This window comes from Lutra lutra, chromosome 5, assembly GCF_902655055.1.
Source record: "Lutra lutra chromosome 5, mLutLut1.2, whole genome shotgun sequence".
NCBI classification, from domain to species: Eukaryota; Metazoa; Chordata; class Mammalia; order Carnivora; family Mustelidae; genus Lutra; species Lutra lutra.
Genome location: NC_062282.1, coordinates 135,622,290 through 135,642,591, shown reverse-complemented (window position 1 = coordinate 135,642,591; position 20,302 = coordinate 135,622,290). Strand labels below are relative to the sequence as shown.

The 20,302-nt window shown below is 38.0% G+C and overlaps 1 protein-coding gene across 9 annotated transcripts in view; it reads right to left on the bottom strand.

Moving 5' to 3' along the window:
- The window catches only part of APC (APC regulator of WNT signaling pathway), a 142,025-nt gene that overhangs the window by 29,567 nt on the left and 92,156 nt on the right, over positions 1 to 20,302 (bottom strand). For all 9 annotated transcript variants that reach the window (XM_047730669.1, XM_047730673.1, XM_047730675.1 and 6 more), the window contains 2 exons: positions 13,896 to 14,000; positions 885 to 983 (listed from right to left, as the gene is read on the bottom strand). In XM_047730669.1, the coding sequence (XP_047586625.1) occupies positions 885 to 983; positions 13,896 to 14,000 (204 nt within the window). The remainder of the gene's footprint in view (positions 1 to 884; positions 984 to 13,895; positions 14,001 to 20,302) is intronic.

The following is a 20,302-nucleotide window of genomic DNA, read 5'->3' as shown; positions in this document are numbered from 1 at the left end:
TCATAAGATCCATTATATTGTTAAAGTAAAGAAAGAATAGGTAGAGTATGCTGTGAAAACAGTTAATGGATTTAAGATCTAACTAAAAATATACTGTTTAGTAACATTAGAATGTCCTCTTTGTCAATATAGTATTAAAGACTCTGGCGTTAAAACAGTAATAAAATAATTATTTTCTTTTTAAACACACCTTTCTCAAGTCCTAAAATATTTGCTAATATTGGACAGACTTAAGAAAACTCACTTATCAGCACTGGGTAACATTCCATTTCAGTAACTTTTCCATCCATTTAAATAAATTTATTAAACACTCATTATGTACAGGCTCTTGTGCTAGATGCTGCAAAAAATTAAAAAAAAAAAAAAAAAAAAAAAAAAGTCCCTATTCCCAAAGAGAATTTGATGCAAATTGCAGTGACTCAAAGGGGGCAGACAGACCTCATGGGAGAGATGAGAGGACACCGGGAATCAGAAAATGTTTTGTAAAGAAGTAAAGCCCAAGCAAAGTGCCGAGGGCTGATTCGGATTCTGACCGCCATTTTGTGGTGGGGTAGAAAGGGGAGGTGGTGCCACTGCAGGCAAGGCAGGGAGGCAGAAAATCCCAGGGAGTGCTTGGGAAGCAGCAAGTAAGTAAGCCAGAGTGGCTGGAGCTTAGGATACTTGTAGAGAAGTGGATGATAAGGCTAAGAAAGAATTAAAAAATAGCTAAATTGGCACTGTTTATAATCCTCATTTTTCCTTTGTGCTCTTTTGTATAAAGATTTTTCTTTAAGAGACTGTGGTGATGGAACCAGAATTCTCTAGTTGAATTTAAAAGATGAATGAAGAATGTTTTAGCAAAGCACTCTCAGTATTAGTGGCCAGAGTTTACAATCTTCTGTTACCTTGGTTCCCAGGTGACTTGTCAACCTTCGAGGAGCAGAGTGTGTGCTACTAGAACTCAAAACACTGGCTGTTTCATGATCCATTCGTGTAGTTGAACCCTAGAAATTAAGCAAATTATGGATAGTATAATTTAGATTATAGATACCAAATGAACTGTCTTTAGGGTAAATAGCTAAATACAGCATGAAAAGTGTGGACATTTTAACGGCTCAAGATGATTTTAGATTTTAGAGAAAAACTGAAGAAAAGATTTGTTGCAAAAGACAGTTAAATATAGTGTGGAAATAACTAAACACTGAAGAAATTCTAAGAGTGGTATTTTTTCACAGATCAAAAGACATGAAACCACACTCAGTTAAAGATAAATTTATTGATAAAAAGCTTTATTAATTGATGAAATGCTCTAAATTACCACAAAACTAACTTAGAATTTGTTACAGTCCATGTTCTCCAGGAACTCACAGCACAGAGAGGACTGCTTAAAACTTAATTAGAAAAAGCCATGAAAAAATAAATAGTTGCACTGTGATAGGATAAGCACCATAGTAGAAAAATGTATAAAATACCAAGGGGAAAAATAATAAAATATTGAAGGAAAACAGGAAGAAAAACAACTACTTGCTATAAGGAACTATTAAAGGCTGCATAAAATAAGTAACATTAAAGGTAGGCCCATGGGGCGCCTGGGTGGCTCAGTGGGTTGAGGCCTCTGCCTTTGGCTCGGGTCATGATCCCAGGGTCCTGGGATCGAGCCCCGCATCAGGCTCTCTGCTCGGCAGGGAGCCTGCTTCCTCCTCTCTCTCTCTCTCTCTCTGCCTGCCTCTCTGCCTACTTGTGATCTCTATCTGTCAAATAAAATAAATAAAATCTTTAAAAAAAAAAAAAAAGGTAGGCCTTGAATTCTGGGGTAGAAGACAAATCCAAGTCTGTATAAAGGTATAAATATGGAGTATTTGTTTAATGTGGACAGAACACAAGGTGTATAGTGTGAGATAAAGGTTGGGTTAAGTTATTAAGTGTCTCAGAAGTCATGAGTCAAGCTGAGCATGTTATAGAGCCACTAGACTTTCGGCAGGAGGACAGCACAACGAGAATTATATCCTTACTTATTTTTTAAGTTTTATTTTGTGATCTCTATACCCAGTATGGGGCTTGAACTCATGACCCTGACTGAGATCAAGAGCTGCATGCTCTTCTGACTGAGCCAGCCAGGCACCCCCAGAATTACATCTTTAAAAGAGTATAAAAGACAGGATAGAGAGATCACAGGTGGGAAATCAGGAAAAGAGTACTTTCAATAGTTGAGTGGTCATGAGGGCACAAAGTAAGGAAGTGAGTGTAGGGAGTTGAGGATACCCTGTATTTAGAGTACAGAATCAATCGGTTTGCTAACTGACTAGATGTGAATAAGGAGATGCTGGGAACCAAGGACAACTTGGAGGTGCTGAGCTTGGATAAATGGGCGGATAGTGCAGGCAGTGTTAATACATGAAACCCAGGAAGAGATAATGGGCTTCAGTGTGGGACCTGATATCACTGTTCTATACATATATTAAACATATAGTAAAAATGCTCAATGGGCATCTGAAAACACACAATCCAACTCTGAACAGGAGTAGAGGCTACAGATAAATATGTGGGACCTATCAAAATATTGGCTACAGCTAAAGCCCGTTCATTAAGGGTTAAGAATAATGATTATAAGAATAATATCCAATTAGAAAGCAATATTGACAGGTATCCTGTTACAGTTCTTAATCTTTCAAAAGAAAAAGCTAGAATATAAACTCTTTGAGGGCAGAAACTTTATTCTGTTCATTGTTGTATTCTCAGTACCAAGTGTAGCAGGCATCCACAAAATATTTGTTATGAAAGAAAGAGGAGCTAGTAGTAAAATCTGAAAGAATATCTGGGCAGAGGACACCTTTACTGGTTCTTTTTTTTTTTTTTTTAAAGATTTTATTTATTTATTTGACAGAGACAGATCACAAGTAGACAGAGAGGCAGGCAGAGAGAGAGAGGGGGGGAAGCAGGCTCCCTGCTGAGCAGAGAGCCCGATGCGGGACTCGATCCCAGGACCCTGAGATCATGACCTGAGCCGAAGGCAGCGGCTTAACCCACTGAGCCACCCAGGTGCCCACCTTTATTGGTTCTTTCACATATAGATGATCTCACTAATTGGAGAAGGGGGTGTGGCAAAGGGGTGCTTTTCCCATGATGGGAAAAACAAGTTTGAGGATTGTGAATTGTTTACCTCCACTCCAGAGGGTACAATGAGTTGGCATAAGTCACAATCTCTGAATGTACCCCATATCCCTAAATTGTGGAACCAGCAGACCTTGTAATTTCCTTTGTGCATTAGCCACAGGGCAACCCAATGAGGCAGAAGCATTAAGCAAAGGTAAGAAAGAATATGGTGTGTGGTGTTGGGGGTAGAAGGGGGGACAAAACTGCAAATAAATTTAGACATAAAGAGCTTATTCCGGTTGTAATAAGGAGAATGGGTTTGAGGAACCAAGATTCAGGATACAAGATAGGGTTTTCCTTTTAAGTAAACTCAGGCAAGGGGCCTTTCTTGGTCTACAGGAGGTGAAGCAAACATACTTTCCTTGAGGATTCCTTGAGCCTATGTTCGTAGGCTGTAAGGCAACCCCGGTGATCCTGGCTGTCATGCCCTTATGTAATGTAATCCCCTCATGTTGAGTATGGGCTAGATTTAGGGACTGGATTCCAATGAAAAGAATGCTGCAGAGGTGATAAGTCACCTCCAAGATAAGGCTACAAAGACCATGGCTTCCACCATGGGTACCCTCTCGTTTTCTCTGAGAGAAGCCAGCTGCTATGTTGTGAACTGCTCTATAGCCTGGCCCAGGTGGCAAGGAACTGATTTCTCTGGCCAACAGTCAGTGATGACACGAGGTCTGCCAACAGTCATGTGGATGAGCTCAGAAGCACACCTTCTCCTAGTCAAGCCTTAAAATGACTGTTGTCCCAGACAACACTATGACTATAACCTTATGAGAGACCCTGAATCAGAGGCACTCAACTAGACTGCAGCAAGATTCCTGACCTACAGAAACAATAATAAATGTTTGGTGTTTTAAGCTGCTACACTTGTTAAGTAGCAACAGATAACTAATACACTCTCTGAAACAAAAGAGAAACAGGGGCTAAATTATGAAACAAGAGAAAACCTATTTCCTACAATAAAACGTGTTCCTAACATTCATTTCAGTGTAGACATTAAATTATCTTTAAGCTTCAATCTTATTATCTTCCTGTACTGAAAGAAATCAGCTCCTTGATTTTGGAACACTTCTTCCAATCTATCTAGCTAGAAACTCAGATGCATTTATTATAAGGAGATACCAAGAAAACACTCCTGTACTCACACGACCTATAGCACTTGGGCCTTGAGAATCTTTCCTGGGCCCTTTTGTTATGACTAGACCTGTGGCAACATCCTTTAGAGGGACTTAGAGAAATGATAACTTACAAGAAATGGTAACTTCCTAAGAAGTGTTTTCTACCTAACTCATGAACAAATTCTGAAGACACTGAGTGTGATTAACTGTTAAAGCAGTCATGTTGCATATCTCTGAAATTGGCCTTGTTCACTTTGCAAAGATACAAGAGCACAGAATGTGGATTTCCCAAGGAAGGGTGGATAGGAAAGAAAACGCGTTGGTGGTGGTGGTGGGGTGATCTTAACTCTCAGTCCTAAAGTGTGTGAGCTCATTTTCCTCCTGTTTTCTTTCCTATCCACCCTTCCTTGGGGAATCCAGATTCCATGCTGCATGAATTCTCAACTTTTCACTTACTGCTCGTGTTACTCCAGTAGCCTTACCCGAAACCTGGCTCTCACGGGAAATCCCTTCTCCCTGCTGCCTTGTCTCCTATGAGCCATGTACTTCGCAGAGTCAGGAGGCAGTTTAAGTCTATGTTTTCCTCACTCTTTAATATCATTCTGAAACCCTGTAACATCCAAATCTCTTTGTGTTATAATCACCTTTTCCCCCTTTCCCAGTGCTGTCGTAATACCTGACCTCCCAATCACTGTACCCAATTGTTACTTTGGTACAAGGGTCACTGACTTCCTTCCACTTTTAACTGCTGCACCATTCTCGGTAACTTCAACACCCATGCATATACCCCATTCAAAACCTTGGCCCCTCAGTTCTCTGATATCATCTTCAATGATATTTTTCTCCTCTACTCCATTTTAGCCACTGACATCAATGATTCCCTCCTGGACTATTTCATTACCCCAAAATGCACCATCTCTCGATAACACATTTAGTTATCCTGATAGCCTAGTCTTCCAGCAATCTTCTTTAACCCTTCCCAAGAAAGCTGCTTCGAAATGACTGGAATAGCAAGTGTGTGGATCTCTCTACATATTCCAGCTTGAATTTCTTGCAGTATATCACTTCCATTGATTCTCTTGCTAGTTTTCAACAGTCTTACTTCATGGTTATTCCATGGTTTGCTACCAAACCAACAAAATAACCTGCCACCATACCCATCTCCACCTTCTGCTGCTGAATCAGAAACACCTCTTCTATCCATGGCCCCTCCCTTCATGTGTGTTCTGGATCCTTTCCCTCTACTCATTCCTTCCCATTGCTGTTCAAGCATACTCATTTCTTCTACCTTAAAAAATTTAAAAAATCTGCAAATTTTCTCTTGAATCTGTATCCTGCATTGGTTAATGGCTTTTGAATTAGCTAGAATTACTCTCTTCTACTTTATTTTTTAAGTCATCTCTACATCCCGTGTGGGGCTCAAACTCACAATCCTGAGACCTAGATCGCACACTCTACTAAGTCCACCAGGTACCCTTATCTTTCTGCTTTTTAACCTTGCATTTAAGCCTCAACTCACTTCAATATAATACGGCAGGGAAGAAAGCCAATGAAATTGCTCTTGCTAAGATCGACACTGAATTTTTTTTGGTAAAACCCAATGCAGATTTCTTAGTTCTTATGAGTCAATGGTGAATAATGTTAACTGTTTCCTCTTTTTTGGAACAATGTGATTCCCTTGCTTTAGGATGTTAGCCCAGGTCTGCATCTTCTCACTCTATAATCATGGGGGATATAAAAATCTTCCATACCTTGAGTTATCACATTCATCACCCTTTCCTTCAATTCCAAACTCAAATATCTAACAGCCTACCTGACATTTCTATTTCAATGTCTCATATTTAACACCTTCAAAGTTAACCTTAATTTTAACATTTCTGAAACTAGATTATTTTCCTCCACAAGCCTCCTCCCTCATTTAGAGTTAACACTGAATTGTATCACCATCCTCCTAGCTGCCTATGACAAAAAACTGGAAGTCATTCTTGACTTCTTTCCCCTTATCTGTCATATCCAAGACCAAACCTTATGTCTAAGGTTTCTATTTCCTAAATATTCTCAGATATTGAGATATCTACTGACTAACTGACTCTCTCAAGTCTATCAATTGTTCCCTAATCCTAAGGCCATCAACATCTTTCATCTAGATATGGTACCTAATTTACCGAATCATTTGTGAGGTGTCAAATAAATTAATTTATAACCTTCTCTAGGACCAACATCATCCTAACACTAGTTAAGTGCTTCAAATATGTGTTCCTGTAACACTGTGTACTTGCCCTCTCATAATACTCTCATAATACTTACACACTTTGTGGAAACTGCTCATCTGTCTTACTTCTAGATTGTAAGTTTCTTAAGGAAAAGGTAGCATGTACCTAGCTCACTCCCATATCCTGGGGTTGAGAACAGTCTTGGCATAATGCAGATGCTTAGTAAACAGATGCTGAACACTGATGAATGCATTTTATATTATCTTTCAGAGGAAAGGAGTAGGGGAAAAGGTGAACAGTAAAGTGAAAAATGGGATGGGGAACACAGAGGTGGAGATAAGATGAATGGCTGGAGGGAACCATTCCAAGTAACTATAATTTCTTTTAATCACTATGTCTTAGAATCAAGCATCTCTTTATTTTCTGCTTTTCCTTTATTCATCCTTAAATAGCCACTGCCAATAGAGACAGGCACTCAGAAGTTCACTGAGAGGGCCTAGAAAGTATATGCCTGATGGCTGCACTTAGCAGAACTGGGATACAGTCAGTTTCCTCCTGGTTTGGAACCCCTCTTCTCTCTTCTACCTTACTCACTTTAGAAAGTGACTCCAGGGTTTCTATTTCACAAGTAGCAAGAGTCTCTAAGTCACTGTGAAACCTGGCCTGAGGGGAGGAAGAAGCAAGCATTTACCCCCTTTTCCTCCTATACAAATTGTACGTGGAAATATAATCAAATAGTACACAAGAATTCCTCCTTATAGAAGCTTCCCAGCTAATTTCGTATCCCCTAATGAATTAAGGAAGCTGGGCATAAGGTATCAGTTACTGTAATATCACAAAAAGACAACCAAACATTATGTACTTCCTGACCAAAGACCAGAAGAACACAATGCTACTCTCAAAAGATTTGCAAAAATAATAAAACAAAAAAACAAGAAATGAAAATCCAAAGCTGATCACATCTCTAGATCCAAATACCAAGTTACAGGAAATATAGGGGACAGAGAAGAATGTCAAACTACATACCATGGAGATGTTATTAGCAAAATCCAGACTATGCAAAACTGTATTAAACAAATAACTTTGGTTCTTCAACAAATAAACATCCAGAAAAACAAGAGACAAAAAAGGAACTTATTAAAAGATTAAATGAAATTTTGGAGGAGTGCCTGGGTGGCTCAGTTGGTTCAGTGTCTGCCCTCAGCTCAGGTCATGATCCCAGGGTCGTGGGATCAAGTCCCGCATCAGGCTCCCTTCTCGGCGGGGAGCCAGATTCTTCCTCTCCCTCCCCTTGCTTGTGATTCCTTGCTCTCTCTCTCTCTCTGTGTTTGTGTCAAATAAATAGGTGAAATCTTTAAAAAAACAAAACAAAAAAATTTTGGAGACCTATTAACTAATCCCAAAGCATGAACTTTACCTAGAAAGAGTCAAATAAACTATGAAAAATTATGACATTTATGAAACAACTGCAGATCTAAATACTGACTAGATATCAATGCTATTACTGTTTATTCCTTTGGGAGTGTAATGATGACAGTGTAGTTATATACCTTCAGTCCTTTTTTTAAAAGTAAGCACGAAACCCAATGTGGGGGCTTGAACTTATAATCCTGAGATCAAGAGTTGGATGTTCTGCCAGCTGAGCCAGCCAGGCACCCCCACAACCACCCCACCAAATAGTGAAATATTTATGGAAGAAATGATGTCGGATCTTCTTCAAAAATAAAATGGGAGGGCAAAGTGGAATAGGGTACATGTGGATTACTATATTGTTTTATTTGCCTTTGTATGTATTTGCAAACATATATACATTTCCATAGTAGAAAGTCTTAAAATGCTTATTAGCAGCAAAGCATTCTCTCATCATTTCATTTCTTTCCCACTCTTGGCTGAATTTCATCACTACTACTGGCTATCACTAGAGATCTGGTTCTAAACTTTAAATAGAAAAGCTGAGAACCAATTAATAAATGAATTACACACGTAGTTATATACTAAGCAAGCAGGGATCTGACCTGTATAATTTACTTCAGGCTTTCTCTTTCCATTTAACTTCAAGGGGAGATTAATCACAGATCAAGAAAAACATTATTTCCAGAAGGGATGCCAGATCTTCCCTCCCACCAATATATATTTACTATTATCCACTATTTACCAGGGACTGTGAGAATATAAAAATGGACAAAACTAGATAAAATCTCTGCCCTTCTGGAGCTTAGAGTCTAGTGGGGGAAATCAGCATTAATCAAATAATCACACAAATCAATGTAAAACTGAAAATCTGATAGTCTCCAAAAGAGAGGAATGTTCTAGGACAGCCTGTAACAATGGGATTTGAACTGTTCAAGCCCTTTGAGAAAGTCATGCTTAGTGCAAAGACACATGAACTGATGTTAATGGAGTGAAATGGGATGAGAAGAGCACTGAAAAGAAGGGGTATAGAGGGGCACGTGGGTGGCTCAGTGGGTTAAAGCCTCTGCCTTCGGCTCAGGTCATGATCCCAGGGTCCTGGGATGGAGCCCCACATTGGGCTCTCTGCTCAGCAGGGAGTCTGCTCCACCCTCCCCCTGCCTGCCACTCTGCCTACTTGTGGTCTCTGTCTGTCAAATAAACAAACAAAATCTTAAAAAAAAAAAAAAGAAAAGAAAAAAAAAGAAGGGGTAGAGATTATGCACAGGCTGTGGAAAAAGGAGACCCAATAAATATGAGGTACTGAAAGGCCAGGTGGCAATAGCAGTGAGAGCAAAGTATGACGTAAAGCTGACGAGTTAGGCAGGAGCCAGGTCATATAGGTCATAATGCAGGGTTATCTTATTCTAAGAACCAAGGGAAGCCAATAAAGGGTTTTAAAGAGGGTGACTTACTCTTTGCAAAGACCATTCTGGCAGAGTGGTAGGGGGAGAAAACCAGGTGAGAAAGGATTTACAATGAATTTGCATGCAGTGGTAATGGTAAATGCACCAGGATAGGAGATTTGGTGGATCACGTTACTTAGATCCTAAGAAAGTCAGAGACTGATTTTCATTTTCAGTTATTGTCAATGGCTTTTATTTCTGGAGCAAACAATATAATAAAACAAATGAACAAATCCAAAGAGGTTATCATGTGTATAGAGCCTATTAAGATAGTTTAAAGGAATCTTGGCTAATTGAATCACAGTCCCACAGGTATATATCACTTGGCTACATCAGAATTTGGAGCAGCTGTAGTACTGTTTTAAACAGTGACTAAAAGTAACCAAATAAATGGCATTAGTAGTATTAGTGCCATACAAATACCGATTTGGTGGCAAAGGTGTATTGCTAATATTGCCAAACGAATGCATGTGTCATGTTTACAACTGAATCTATAGAACTACCAAATTGACCATTTGCAGAATGAATGAATATTTGCCTCTGATTCACTATTTTTCAAAGATCTCACACTCATTATAAAAAATTCAAACAATACATAAAAATGTAAATATGAAAGTAAAACAACATAAATCCCCAAATTTGGAGATATCATTGGTAACATTCTGGAAAACATTCTCCAGACATTTCTCTATGCATGTACACATATGTGTAATATGAAAGAATATTTGCTTTTTTAAAGAAAAAAATGTTATGACTATTTTTCTAAGTCAATAGCATGTATTAATATTCAGCAAGCATTTAAACACTATGCTAGTTGTTTGGGGTACAATGGTGAGCAATGGCAATATAGTTCAGCTTAAAGGACTTTTTTTAAAGTAGGCTCCACGCCCAGTGTGGAGTTCAATATGGGGCTTGAACTCACACCAAGATCAAGACGTGAGCTGAGATCAAGAGTCGGACGCTTAACCAACTGAGCCACCCAGGTGCCCCCAGCTTAAGGATTTTAAAAGGAAGACAGACAATTAAACCTACAATAAAGTGTGCTAAATTCTATGAGAACAGAAATAGAGAGTACCTGAGAGCACTTTATCAGTTCTAGGGAGGTAGGAAAAAGGAAAATGTCCTAGAAGAAGTGCCATTTAAACTGAAGGGGAAGGATGGGTAGAACACATAACAGTGAAGTGAAACAAAGCAGAGTTCCAGGCAGTGCACATCTGAAGAAACTGAAGTTGAGGGAGTATGGAGAAATGGCGGCAAATCATCAGAGATAATGCTGAAAGAGCAGGCAACAGAGAATCTAGATTGTATTTTATGGGCAAGTGGGGTTGTCACTGAAAAGTTTAAACAAATAAGTGATAATGGTGTCTTGGAAGGATCACTGATTATAATATGAAAAATATACTAGAAAAGGCAAGGCTGAAATAAAAGTTAGATCTCTATATAAGCAGAGATATAATTGATCATTTCTAACATTTGTATGAATGTACCATGCAGGTTCTGTGAGGCCTGGGACCATCTGTCTTCTTCAATTCTCTATCTCCAGAGTCAAATACAGCATCTAGCACATAATATTTATTAACTTAAGAAATAATTATTATTAGCTAGTAATAACAATAAGCTATTATGTTTAATGAGTATCTACTATACACCAAGAACTGTACTAAATGCTATCGCATTTAGTTCTCACAACTATACCATCTTATTTTGCTAAAGAACAAACACGAAAGCTCAGAGTTTAAACTTGTCCAAGATTAGTTTCTTAACTAGTTAGCAGGGGACCAGGTTTAATCCTGGGTCTGCTGACCCCAGAGCCACTTAACCACTTAACCCACTCAAATGACTAATAATTTAACCAGTTACTGATTAATGTTCATTCAAGTTATTTCTAATTTTTGCTATTACAAATAATACGATGAATCTCTTCAAACATGTCTGAACACTCTTCACCTGTTACCTCATAGCATAAAATCTTAGATATTGCATGATGAGCCACAAGGCAGGTACAGCTATAAATTTAGATACTTATCATAAAGTTCCTCTGCAGAAAGGTTGTTCCATTTCATACAACTAAAAGCAGAAGATAAGAATGCATGTCAACCTACCATTACTGAGTGTTACTGATCTCTGCTTACCCCTTGGCATCCAAAAAAAACCCCAAAACAAAACACCTCATTTTGGCTATAGTCTATATTTACAAATCATTACTAACAAAACTATTACCTTTACGTATGTTTAAAAGTCATTTTATTTTTCCTTTTAGTTCCTGTTCTTGTCATGTCATTTGTTTATGTTTTAATGATTTTTAGTTAATTTATACTCTTCATGTATCTGGAAATGCAACTTTTTCCTTATTATAAATATTTGTAAAAAATTAGATCTTAATGTTTGTCTTATAACCTTGCCAAGATTTTAGGGTGTACTTAAGTTTTACATTTTTATGTGAGAGCTACTAATTTTTTTTAAGCTTTACCATTTACCTCATGATTATAAAAATTCTACCCACATTTTAAGAATTTTTTATGTATGTATTTTTAAAAAAGATTTTGTTTGTTTATTTGACAGAGAGAGAGGGATCACAAGTAGGCAGAGAGGCAGGCAGAGAGAGAGAGGGAAGTAGGATCCCCTCAAAGCAGAGAGCCCGATGCGGGGCTCGATTCCAGGACCCTGAGATCATGACCCAAGCGGAAGGCAGAGGCTTATAAACCCACTGAGCCACCTAGCACCTCTTTATATATGTATTTTTAATAGATTTTCTTTATTTATTTGAAAGGGGGAGAGAGTGAGAGAGAGAAAGAGAGAGAGCATGAGAGGATCGAGGTCAGTGGGAGAAGTAGACTCCCTGCCAAGCAGGGAGTCAAACATGGGACTCGATCCAGGGACTCTAGGATCATGCCCTGAGCTGAAGGCAGTCACTTAACCAACTGAGCCACCCAAGCGCCGACTCTTTTTATATTTTTAATAGCTTTCATTTTGACATTAAATCCAATCTTAGAATTAATTCCAATGTAAAAAATGTGATAAGGATTCAATTATTATTTTCTAAATGGAGAGCCAGCTTACTGGATAGGTGAGACTTTAAAACACATAATAATAGGAATATGACCCAAAGCAGTAACAGTTGGTCTAATCCTAAACAAACAGTTTTTTCTGTCAAGAGAGGACGATGCAGGCTCCCAGCTGAGCAGAAACCCTGATGAGGGGCTCGATCCCAGGACCCTGGGATCATGACCTGAGCCGAAGGCAGAAGCTTTAACCCACTGAGCCACCCAGGTGCCCCCCTGTAAAATGAATTTAAATACTTAAATGAGACATTTACAAAATCTTTAAAACAATTTTTAAATATATTTTTTAAGATTTTGTTTATTTGTCAGAGAGAGAGAAAGAGCACAAGCAGGGGGAGCAGCAGGCAGAGGGAGAAGTAAGCTCCCTGCCAGGGCCTGATCCTGGACTCGATCCCAGGACCCTAATATCACAACCCAAGCCAAAGGCAGACGCTTAACTGACTAAGCTACCTGGGTGCCCCAATCTTTATTTTTTCCTTTTTTTTTTTTTTAAAGACTTTATTTATTTAACAGAGAGAGAGAGAAAGAGCACAAGTAGGCAGAGGGAGAGGGAGAAGCAGGCTCCCTGCTGAGATGGATTTGATTCCAGGACCCTGGGATCATGACCTGAGCCGAAGACAGACACTTAACCAACTGAGCCACCCAGGAGCCCCTAAAATATGAGACATTTTAAACTTCAAATTTTAATCAAAAATAACCTACAGACACTACAGGAATATTCTATATCAATAGTGGGGAAATTATCTTTAAAAACTTTGTGAAATTCTATTTTAAAACAACACCCATTTACAACATAAAAATATTCATTGAAAAAAATGTGGAGATGACCAAATACCCCAAACAAAATTCTGTCATATTATGATGCATTCTGTTAAAACTGTAATAGAAAATTAATGGCAGAATAACAAATTAACAGTGCTACATTAAAAAAAAAAATCAAGTTGACTTCCACAATTTTGCTAAAAATGATGTGATAATGGTTAAACATGACTAGGCTACGTCTCTTTTTAGCAGCATTAGTATCATTTTTTTCCAATTATAAAACTTGGATTTCTAGATTTATGTAAACTTGAAGTACAACAGAAAACAAGAATTATAACAAAGTCCTTATCACTTTTAAAAACACAAAAATGTCTTTGCAAACAACACCTTAGAGAGAGAGCAAATCTGTTCAATGCAAGCAATAATAACTAGGTCAAATATATATAACCAAAATGCAGTTTAGCATTTATTTAAAAAAACAAAACAAAACAAAACCTCCTCCCCCAACGCTAATCATTTTAGACTAAAACAGAAATACACAATTTAGAGCTATAAAATATACCTAGAAATTTTGAAAGCATTATTGTTAGATATAATAAAGAAAAATGACAGAGCATTTTGGCACTGAATTCTTCTGGAGGTATCAGTAAGATTTACAGATCATTCTGAGGACACTCTCATTCCACATTCCTTTAAAAAATATTTACATAGCTAATTAAAAGGAAAAACAATAAAATAAAATAAATTATTTACCTGACCACTTCCAGAAGTTGCCATGTTGATTTCTGCCACTCCTTGACCTTCATTCTGCCGCTCAGCTTCATGTGAGCCAGCTTCATGCTTGTTCTGAGATGACCTCTGTTAATATGGAGTTAACATCATTACATACAAAAATGGTGAATGCTCTCTTACCCCACAGCTTTTTTTCTTTCCTTTATTAGAGCTTTAAATGCATCAATTATACAGGTTTACAAAAGCATGGAACTACACTTTATACTTCATAACCTCCAGCACGGTTTCATGACTATTGCAGCAAGAGGAAAGTGAAGTGTGTCCCTTGAGCATTAGAGCCACACAAGACAAAGGATTTTCTGAGACTCACAGAAACACCATCCTCCACCAGCTGTGCTCACATCACTATCAGGGATATAACCCAACTAGAACAAATAATTGTCTCTTCTTCAAGGTCACATGGTTCTGGCATTTAATGGAGCTGCAAATATAACAAACTATTACCTAAGCTTACAAATACATACTGTATATTTATACACACACACACACACACACACATACACATATATATCTTCTGCTAATAAAAAAGTCATGAAATCAGTAAGCTCTTAGATTCTGATATGAATAAAACCAAAAACATTTTCTAATGTAACCACCATCTGTTATATGAAATGAAAATGACAGATTATATCCAGTAAAAGCAGTCATCTCAGGATAGGTTATATCCAGGATAAAGCAATCACTCTGTGAAAATACCACTGCAGAATCAAAGAAGTAAAATAATTTTTCCATTATCTTTTATAGAAGCACAAATGTGCTTGCTGGCTCTAGGAAAATGATACTCAAAAATAAAAATTACATTTTTAAAAACTTGCTGTATTTAATAGTGGAAAATTATATTACAAAATGGCTTCCACTGTAATTTCCTTAAACATCAAGCTTTCCTAGACCATTTAAATGTGACTTAAAAGTTAATTTACATGAAATATTTCCATCAATAAACTAGTCAAGTTATATATAGGCAAAAATGAGGTAGCTCAATCAGAAATAGAAGAAAAAATAGTATCATATGAAAATACCACTATAAAATTCAACAAATTCAATAAAAGTAGAAACATTACAAAGTCAAATCGAGAGACAAAATGAATAAAAAACCCATTAAAAACACAAAGATTTGGGGCGCCTCGGTGGCTCAGTGGGTTAAGCCTCTGCCTTCGGCTCAGGTCATGATCCCGGGGTGCTGGGATCGAGCCCCACGTTGGGCTCTCTGCTCAGCAGGGAGCCTGCTTCCCTTCCCCTCTCTCTGCCTGCCTCTCTGCCTACTTGTGTTCTCTCTCTGTCAAATAAATAAATAAAAATCTTAAAAAACAAACAAACAAAAACCACAAAGATTTGACACTAACATAATTAAAGATGTCAATGTAAAAGTAATTACTGAGCATCTACTTATGTTAGTTACTTGTACGAGGTGCCACAGAATATAGTGCTGGCAAAATAAGACACTGTTCTACATACTCCTCAAGCTCAAAGTCTCATCAGGGATACCATAATGAGAGAACTAACAATAAAGTAAAAACTTTGACAAGCACACTGAAGAGAGTATAGGCGCTGTGAGAATAAACAAGCAGAGGGATATCACATGGTTTAACAGTTTGGGAAGGAGCCATCTTAAAAAGTGCTGCTTGAACGGCAATCTAAAGGAGTTCTGGGGAAAGGGACAGAGGTAGGGGAAGGTTTTAGGTAAACAGATCATATGCAAAGGACCTGTGGTGGAGGGAGGAGGTGGTTTGTTCAAGTACATTAGAAAAATCATGGTGCAGAAGGTAGAACAAAAGATGGTAAAAAAAAAAAAATCTTACTCATTTTGTTGAATTTTAGTGTGATTCTCATATATCACTTCTACCCTCAAATAACTGATACGAGGCTATTAATGGGAAAAGTTAATATAAATTGGTTTTATAAGGTCAAATTTTAATTTTAAATGGTCTAAATAGGTAGGAAACTTAGAGGAGACCAGTTTGGAAGCTAATGTATTAAATTTAAGTGTGAGATGATGGTACCTGATACCAGGCAAGCAGTGACATGGATAAAAGAAGTAGGGACAGAGGGGTAAATCTGAAGAACTCGATACTAATAGATATGGAATAGAAGAGATCTTGTGTCAAGAGTTATTCCTATATTCCTTAGCTCACACAACTGAATAATGATGGTGTCACTTGCACAGAAGTTAATACTAATAGAGTGAGGGTTTTTTGGAGGAAGTGGCATGGTAGGAAGGACTTAGCAGGAGAAGATCATTAATTACATTTTGAGTATGTTGGATTTAAGGTGTCTTTGAGACATTTAAGTGGAGATGCAAAGAAGGCACACAGATTTAGGAGTCTGGAACTCAGGGCTAGAAAAATGAATTTAAGAGCCAATAGTGTATAAAAGGTAAGTAAAGCTATAAGCATACAGATGGTCTAAGGGAAAGATAACACAGATAAAAGAAATAATGACTTAAGGAATACATACAAAAAGCCAAAGAGGCGGGAGAAAAAAAACAAAACAGTGTTGCCATAAATGCCAAGAGAATATTTCAAGCAGTGGGAAATGTTTAATAATGTAGAAAATGTCAAGATGAAGACTGAAAATATCAAGTTAGTTAATAATATAGAAGTCGCTGATGGAAGTAGAGACTAGCTAGATTGGTGTGTTTTAAGAGTGAACGGTGGGGAGGAAATACAGACTTGGGATCCAGAAACACCTGTGCAGTGGGGGAATGGGAAAAGACAATGAGGGAGGTAAGGGGACCCCCAAAGAAGGTAGTTTCAGGGAAAGGCAGAATTGAGGAAGGTTCATTTTATATTTTGAAAGATAAAATCTGAGTGTGTTTAAACGTCAATGCAAAGCTGTCACAGAAGAGAAAGAAGATAAATATGTGAGAAAAAAGAGATGAGTAAGAAGTTCTTAAAAGACAGGAGTTGAAAATCCAAAGCACACACAAGAAGGCAGAACGTCTCCTGACAGGAAGAAAAGGCAGTTCTGACAACAGGAAATGTTTTCTCTATGAAGGAGGAGATGTAATTATTGAGGGAGATTAGTAAAGTCACTTCCAAGAAAAGCAGAATGGACGATCCACAGAAACACAGTAGTCCTGAAGTTAAGAGGTCCATCTGATGATAGAATGATGAATATGATCAAGTTAAAAAAAAAGTCTAATGTTTACTCTGCACTAATCACTTGGCATCTACTGATTTATTTAAGCCTCATACCAACTCTGTGAGGTAGGTATTATTATTATCCCCAGTTTACAGATAAAGAAACTGAGGCACAGAGAAGATTAGTACCTGGCTTTAGGTCTTATACCTAGTAATGGCAGATTCAGAGCTGGGATCACAAGCCTGACTCCAGGACGCAAACTAGTATTTAACACTTACTATCTTTATTTTCTTTCCTTATTTGTTATTTACTTCCTTTTATTCTTTTACTGGTCCTAGGCCTGCCTGCACTCTTTACCATGGTCCAATTTCAGTATATTGAAGTGAACACTCTTTACCATTGTCCAACATTGAAGGCAAAGAAACTGTTGCTGATTCCTATGAAAGAATAATCCTAACTAGCATCCTCATTTCCAGAGTCGCTGGACAAACTTCCCCTAATTTTTCTACCCTAGGGCTTGAAAAAAGTTAAAAAAAAAAAATTGTTGAGATATTTGCACACCACAACATTCACCCATTTAAGGGTACCATTTTTTTTTTTAATTTTTAAAGATTTTATTTATTTATTTGAGAGAGAGACAGTGAGAGAGAGCATGAGCGAGGAGAAGGTCAGAGAGAGAAGCAGACTCCCCGCGGAGCCGGGAGCCCGATGCGGGACTCGATCCCGGGACTCCAGGATCATGACCTGAGCCGAAGGCAGTCGTCCAACCAACTGAGCCACCCAGGCGTCCCTAAGGGTACCATTTTTTTAAAAAAAGATTTTATGTATTTACTTGACGGAGAGAGATCACAAGTAGGCAGAGAGGCAGGCAGGGAGAGAGGGGGGAAGCAGGCTCCCCACTGAGCAGAAAGCCCAACTCGGGGCTCAATCCCAGGACCCTGAGATCATGACCTGAGCCGAAGGCAGAGGCTTAACCCACTGAGCCACCCAGGCACCCCAAGGGTACCATTTTTTCTAAGTGTACCAAGGATCACCATAATCCAGTTTTAGAACATTTTGATCATTCTAATAGAATCCCTGGTGCTCGTTTTAGTTAATCCTCATTCCCACCCATGTCCCTGGCTGAACTACTTCCTGTCTTTATAAATTTGACTATTCTGGACATTTCTTACAAATGAAACATGCAGACTTACATGTCCGGTTTCTTTTACTTAGCATGTTTTTGAGCTTGATCCATGTTACAGCATGTATCACCAATCTGTTCTTTTTTCTTGCAGAACAGTATTCAGTTGTAAAGATATACCACATCGTGTTAATCATTCACCAGCTGATCCCCGTTTGCAGTGTTTCTACTTTGGGGGTTACTATGAATAATACTGCTATGAACATTCAAGTTAGAGTCTGTGTGTGAATGTATGTTTTCATGTCTCTTGGATAGGTACCTTGAAGTGGAATTGCTGGATCACATGGTAACTCTATGTTTAGTATTTTAAGTAACTGCCAAACTGTTTTCCAAGTGGCTGTACATTTTCCATTCCCAATAGCAAAGTATGACAGCTTCTATTTATTCACATCCTTTCCAATGCTTATTAACTGTCTTTATGATTATAGCCATCCTAATGGGTATAAACTGGTAGCTCACTGTGGTTTTGATTTGCATTTCCTGAATGACTAATGACGGTAAGCATAGTTTCATGTGCTTACCAGCCATTGCTGTACCTTTTCTGGTGAAATGTCTATTAAAATCTTTTGCCCATTTTTAAATTGAGCTGTCTCCTTACTAATAGTTATAAAAATACTTTGTATAGGATTTTAATAAATATTTCTCACTGGTTATTTTCTTTTTCTTTCTTTCTTTCTTTCTTTCTTTCTTTTTTAAAGAGTTATTTACTTATTTATTTGAGAGCAAGAACAAGACAGAGAATCTTCTAGCAGCTGCCCTGCAGAAAGCAGAGCCTGAGACGGGCTTCGATCTCAGGACCTGAGCTGAAACGAGGACAGATGCTCAACTGATTGAGTCACCTGGCTTTCTCACTGGCTATTTTCTAAAGATTTTACAACCACCCTACAATTCTCCCCACAGATCCCATCTTTTTGATCTCCCCTAAGTGTATTTGCTTGTCGATAAGTAATCCAGCTTTTCTGAAGAGATACACAAGAAAGGGGTAGAACTGGCTGTTTTACGTATCTTTTTGTAATTTTTGATATTTGAATCATGTGCAATAATTACATCACCTGAATTACATACTGCATCTAGACCCTAAACCAGAGTTGTCAACAGGTAGGACAAAGACAATGCTATATGCAATACGCTTCATGGTGGAGAAATTATTGGAAATTAATTTGAGAAAATAATTTGAAAATATAAAATGTAGTGCTGCTCAATAAAAACAAAAGGCTGCCTCTTTAAAAATAATTCAAAAAATAGAGCGTAATACATTTAATCAAGGGGGGAAAAAAGATAAACTACACTGAAAAGTCAAAGGAGTGGCAACAACCAGAATACTGACAAACAACGATACCCGTGAGACTGAAAAAGGAGCAGAGATATTGTTCTTTTTCCCTCCAGTCCTTAAGAGTCAACACTGCAAAATGGACATTTATTCCTTATATTACAAATATCTAGTTTTTATTGGCTTAAGAGAGCCAAGTTAAACTGCTTTTAGGAATATGACTTCATAGTACTTGTACTTAAAATGCCTACTTAGCAAATACACGTTTCTGCATATTTCAGATTCGGATGTACTAAAGTCAAAGTTCCTATGATATTAAGAGTCAGGCATATAGGAAAACAACCAACCACGTGACTAGAAGGTGGGAACTCCGGGCCAGACTGACTTCCAGAAAGGAGTAAGAGAGGGTCTGGAAACTGAGGTCCATCACATAGCCACCTATTTAATCAAGCACGCCTACATAATGAAACCCCAATAAAACTGTGGATGCTAAAGCTCAGTGGAGCTTCCTGATTGATGAATATACTGATGTGCTGGGAGAATGACCTGTTGAGAATCTATGAGAGCACAGAAGCTCTGCATTCTTTATCCCTACCTTTCCCCAGATCTTACCCTACATTGGTCTCATCATTTGGCTGTTCCTGATCTGTATCCTCTATAATAAAACTGCAATTGTATGTGTAGTAATTCCAGTGAGTTCTGAGTCACTCCAATAAATTAATAAACCTAGGGGGATGTGGGAAACCCCTAATTTGTAGCCAGTTGGGCAGAAGTATGGGTAGCTTGCGGAGGGGTAGTCTTCTGAAGCACTCTGCCATTAACCTGTATAGGCTA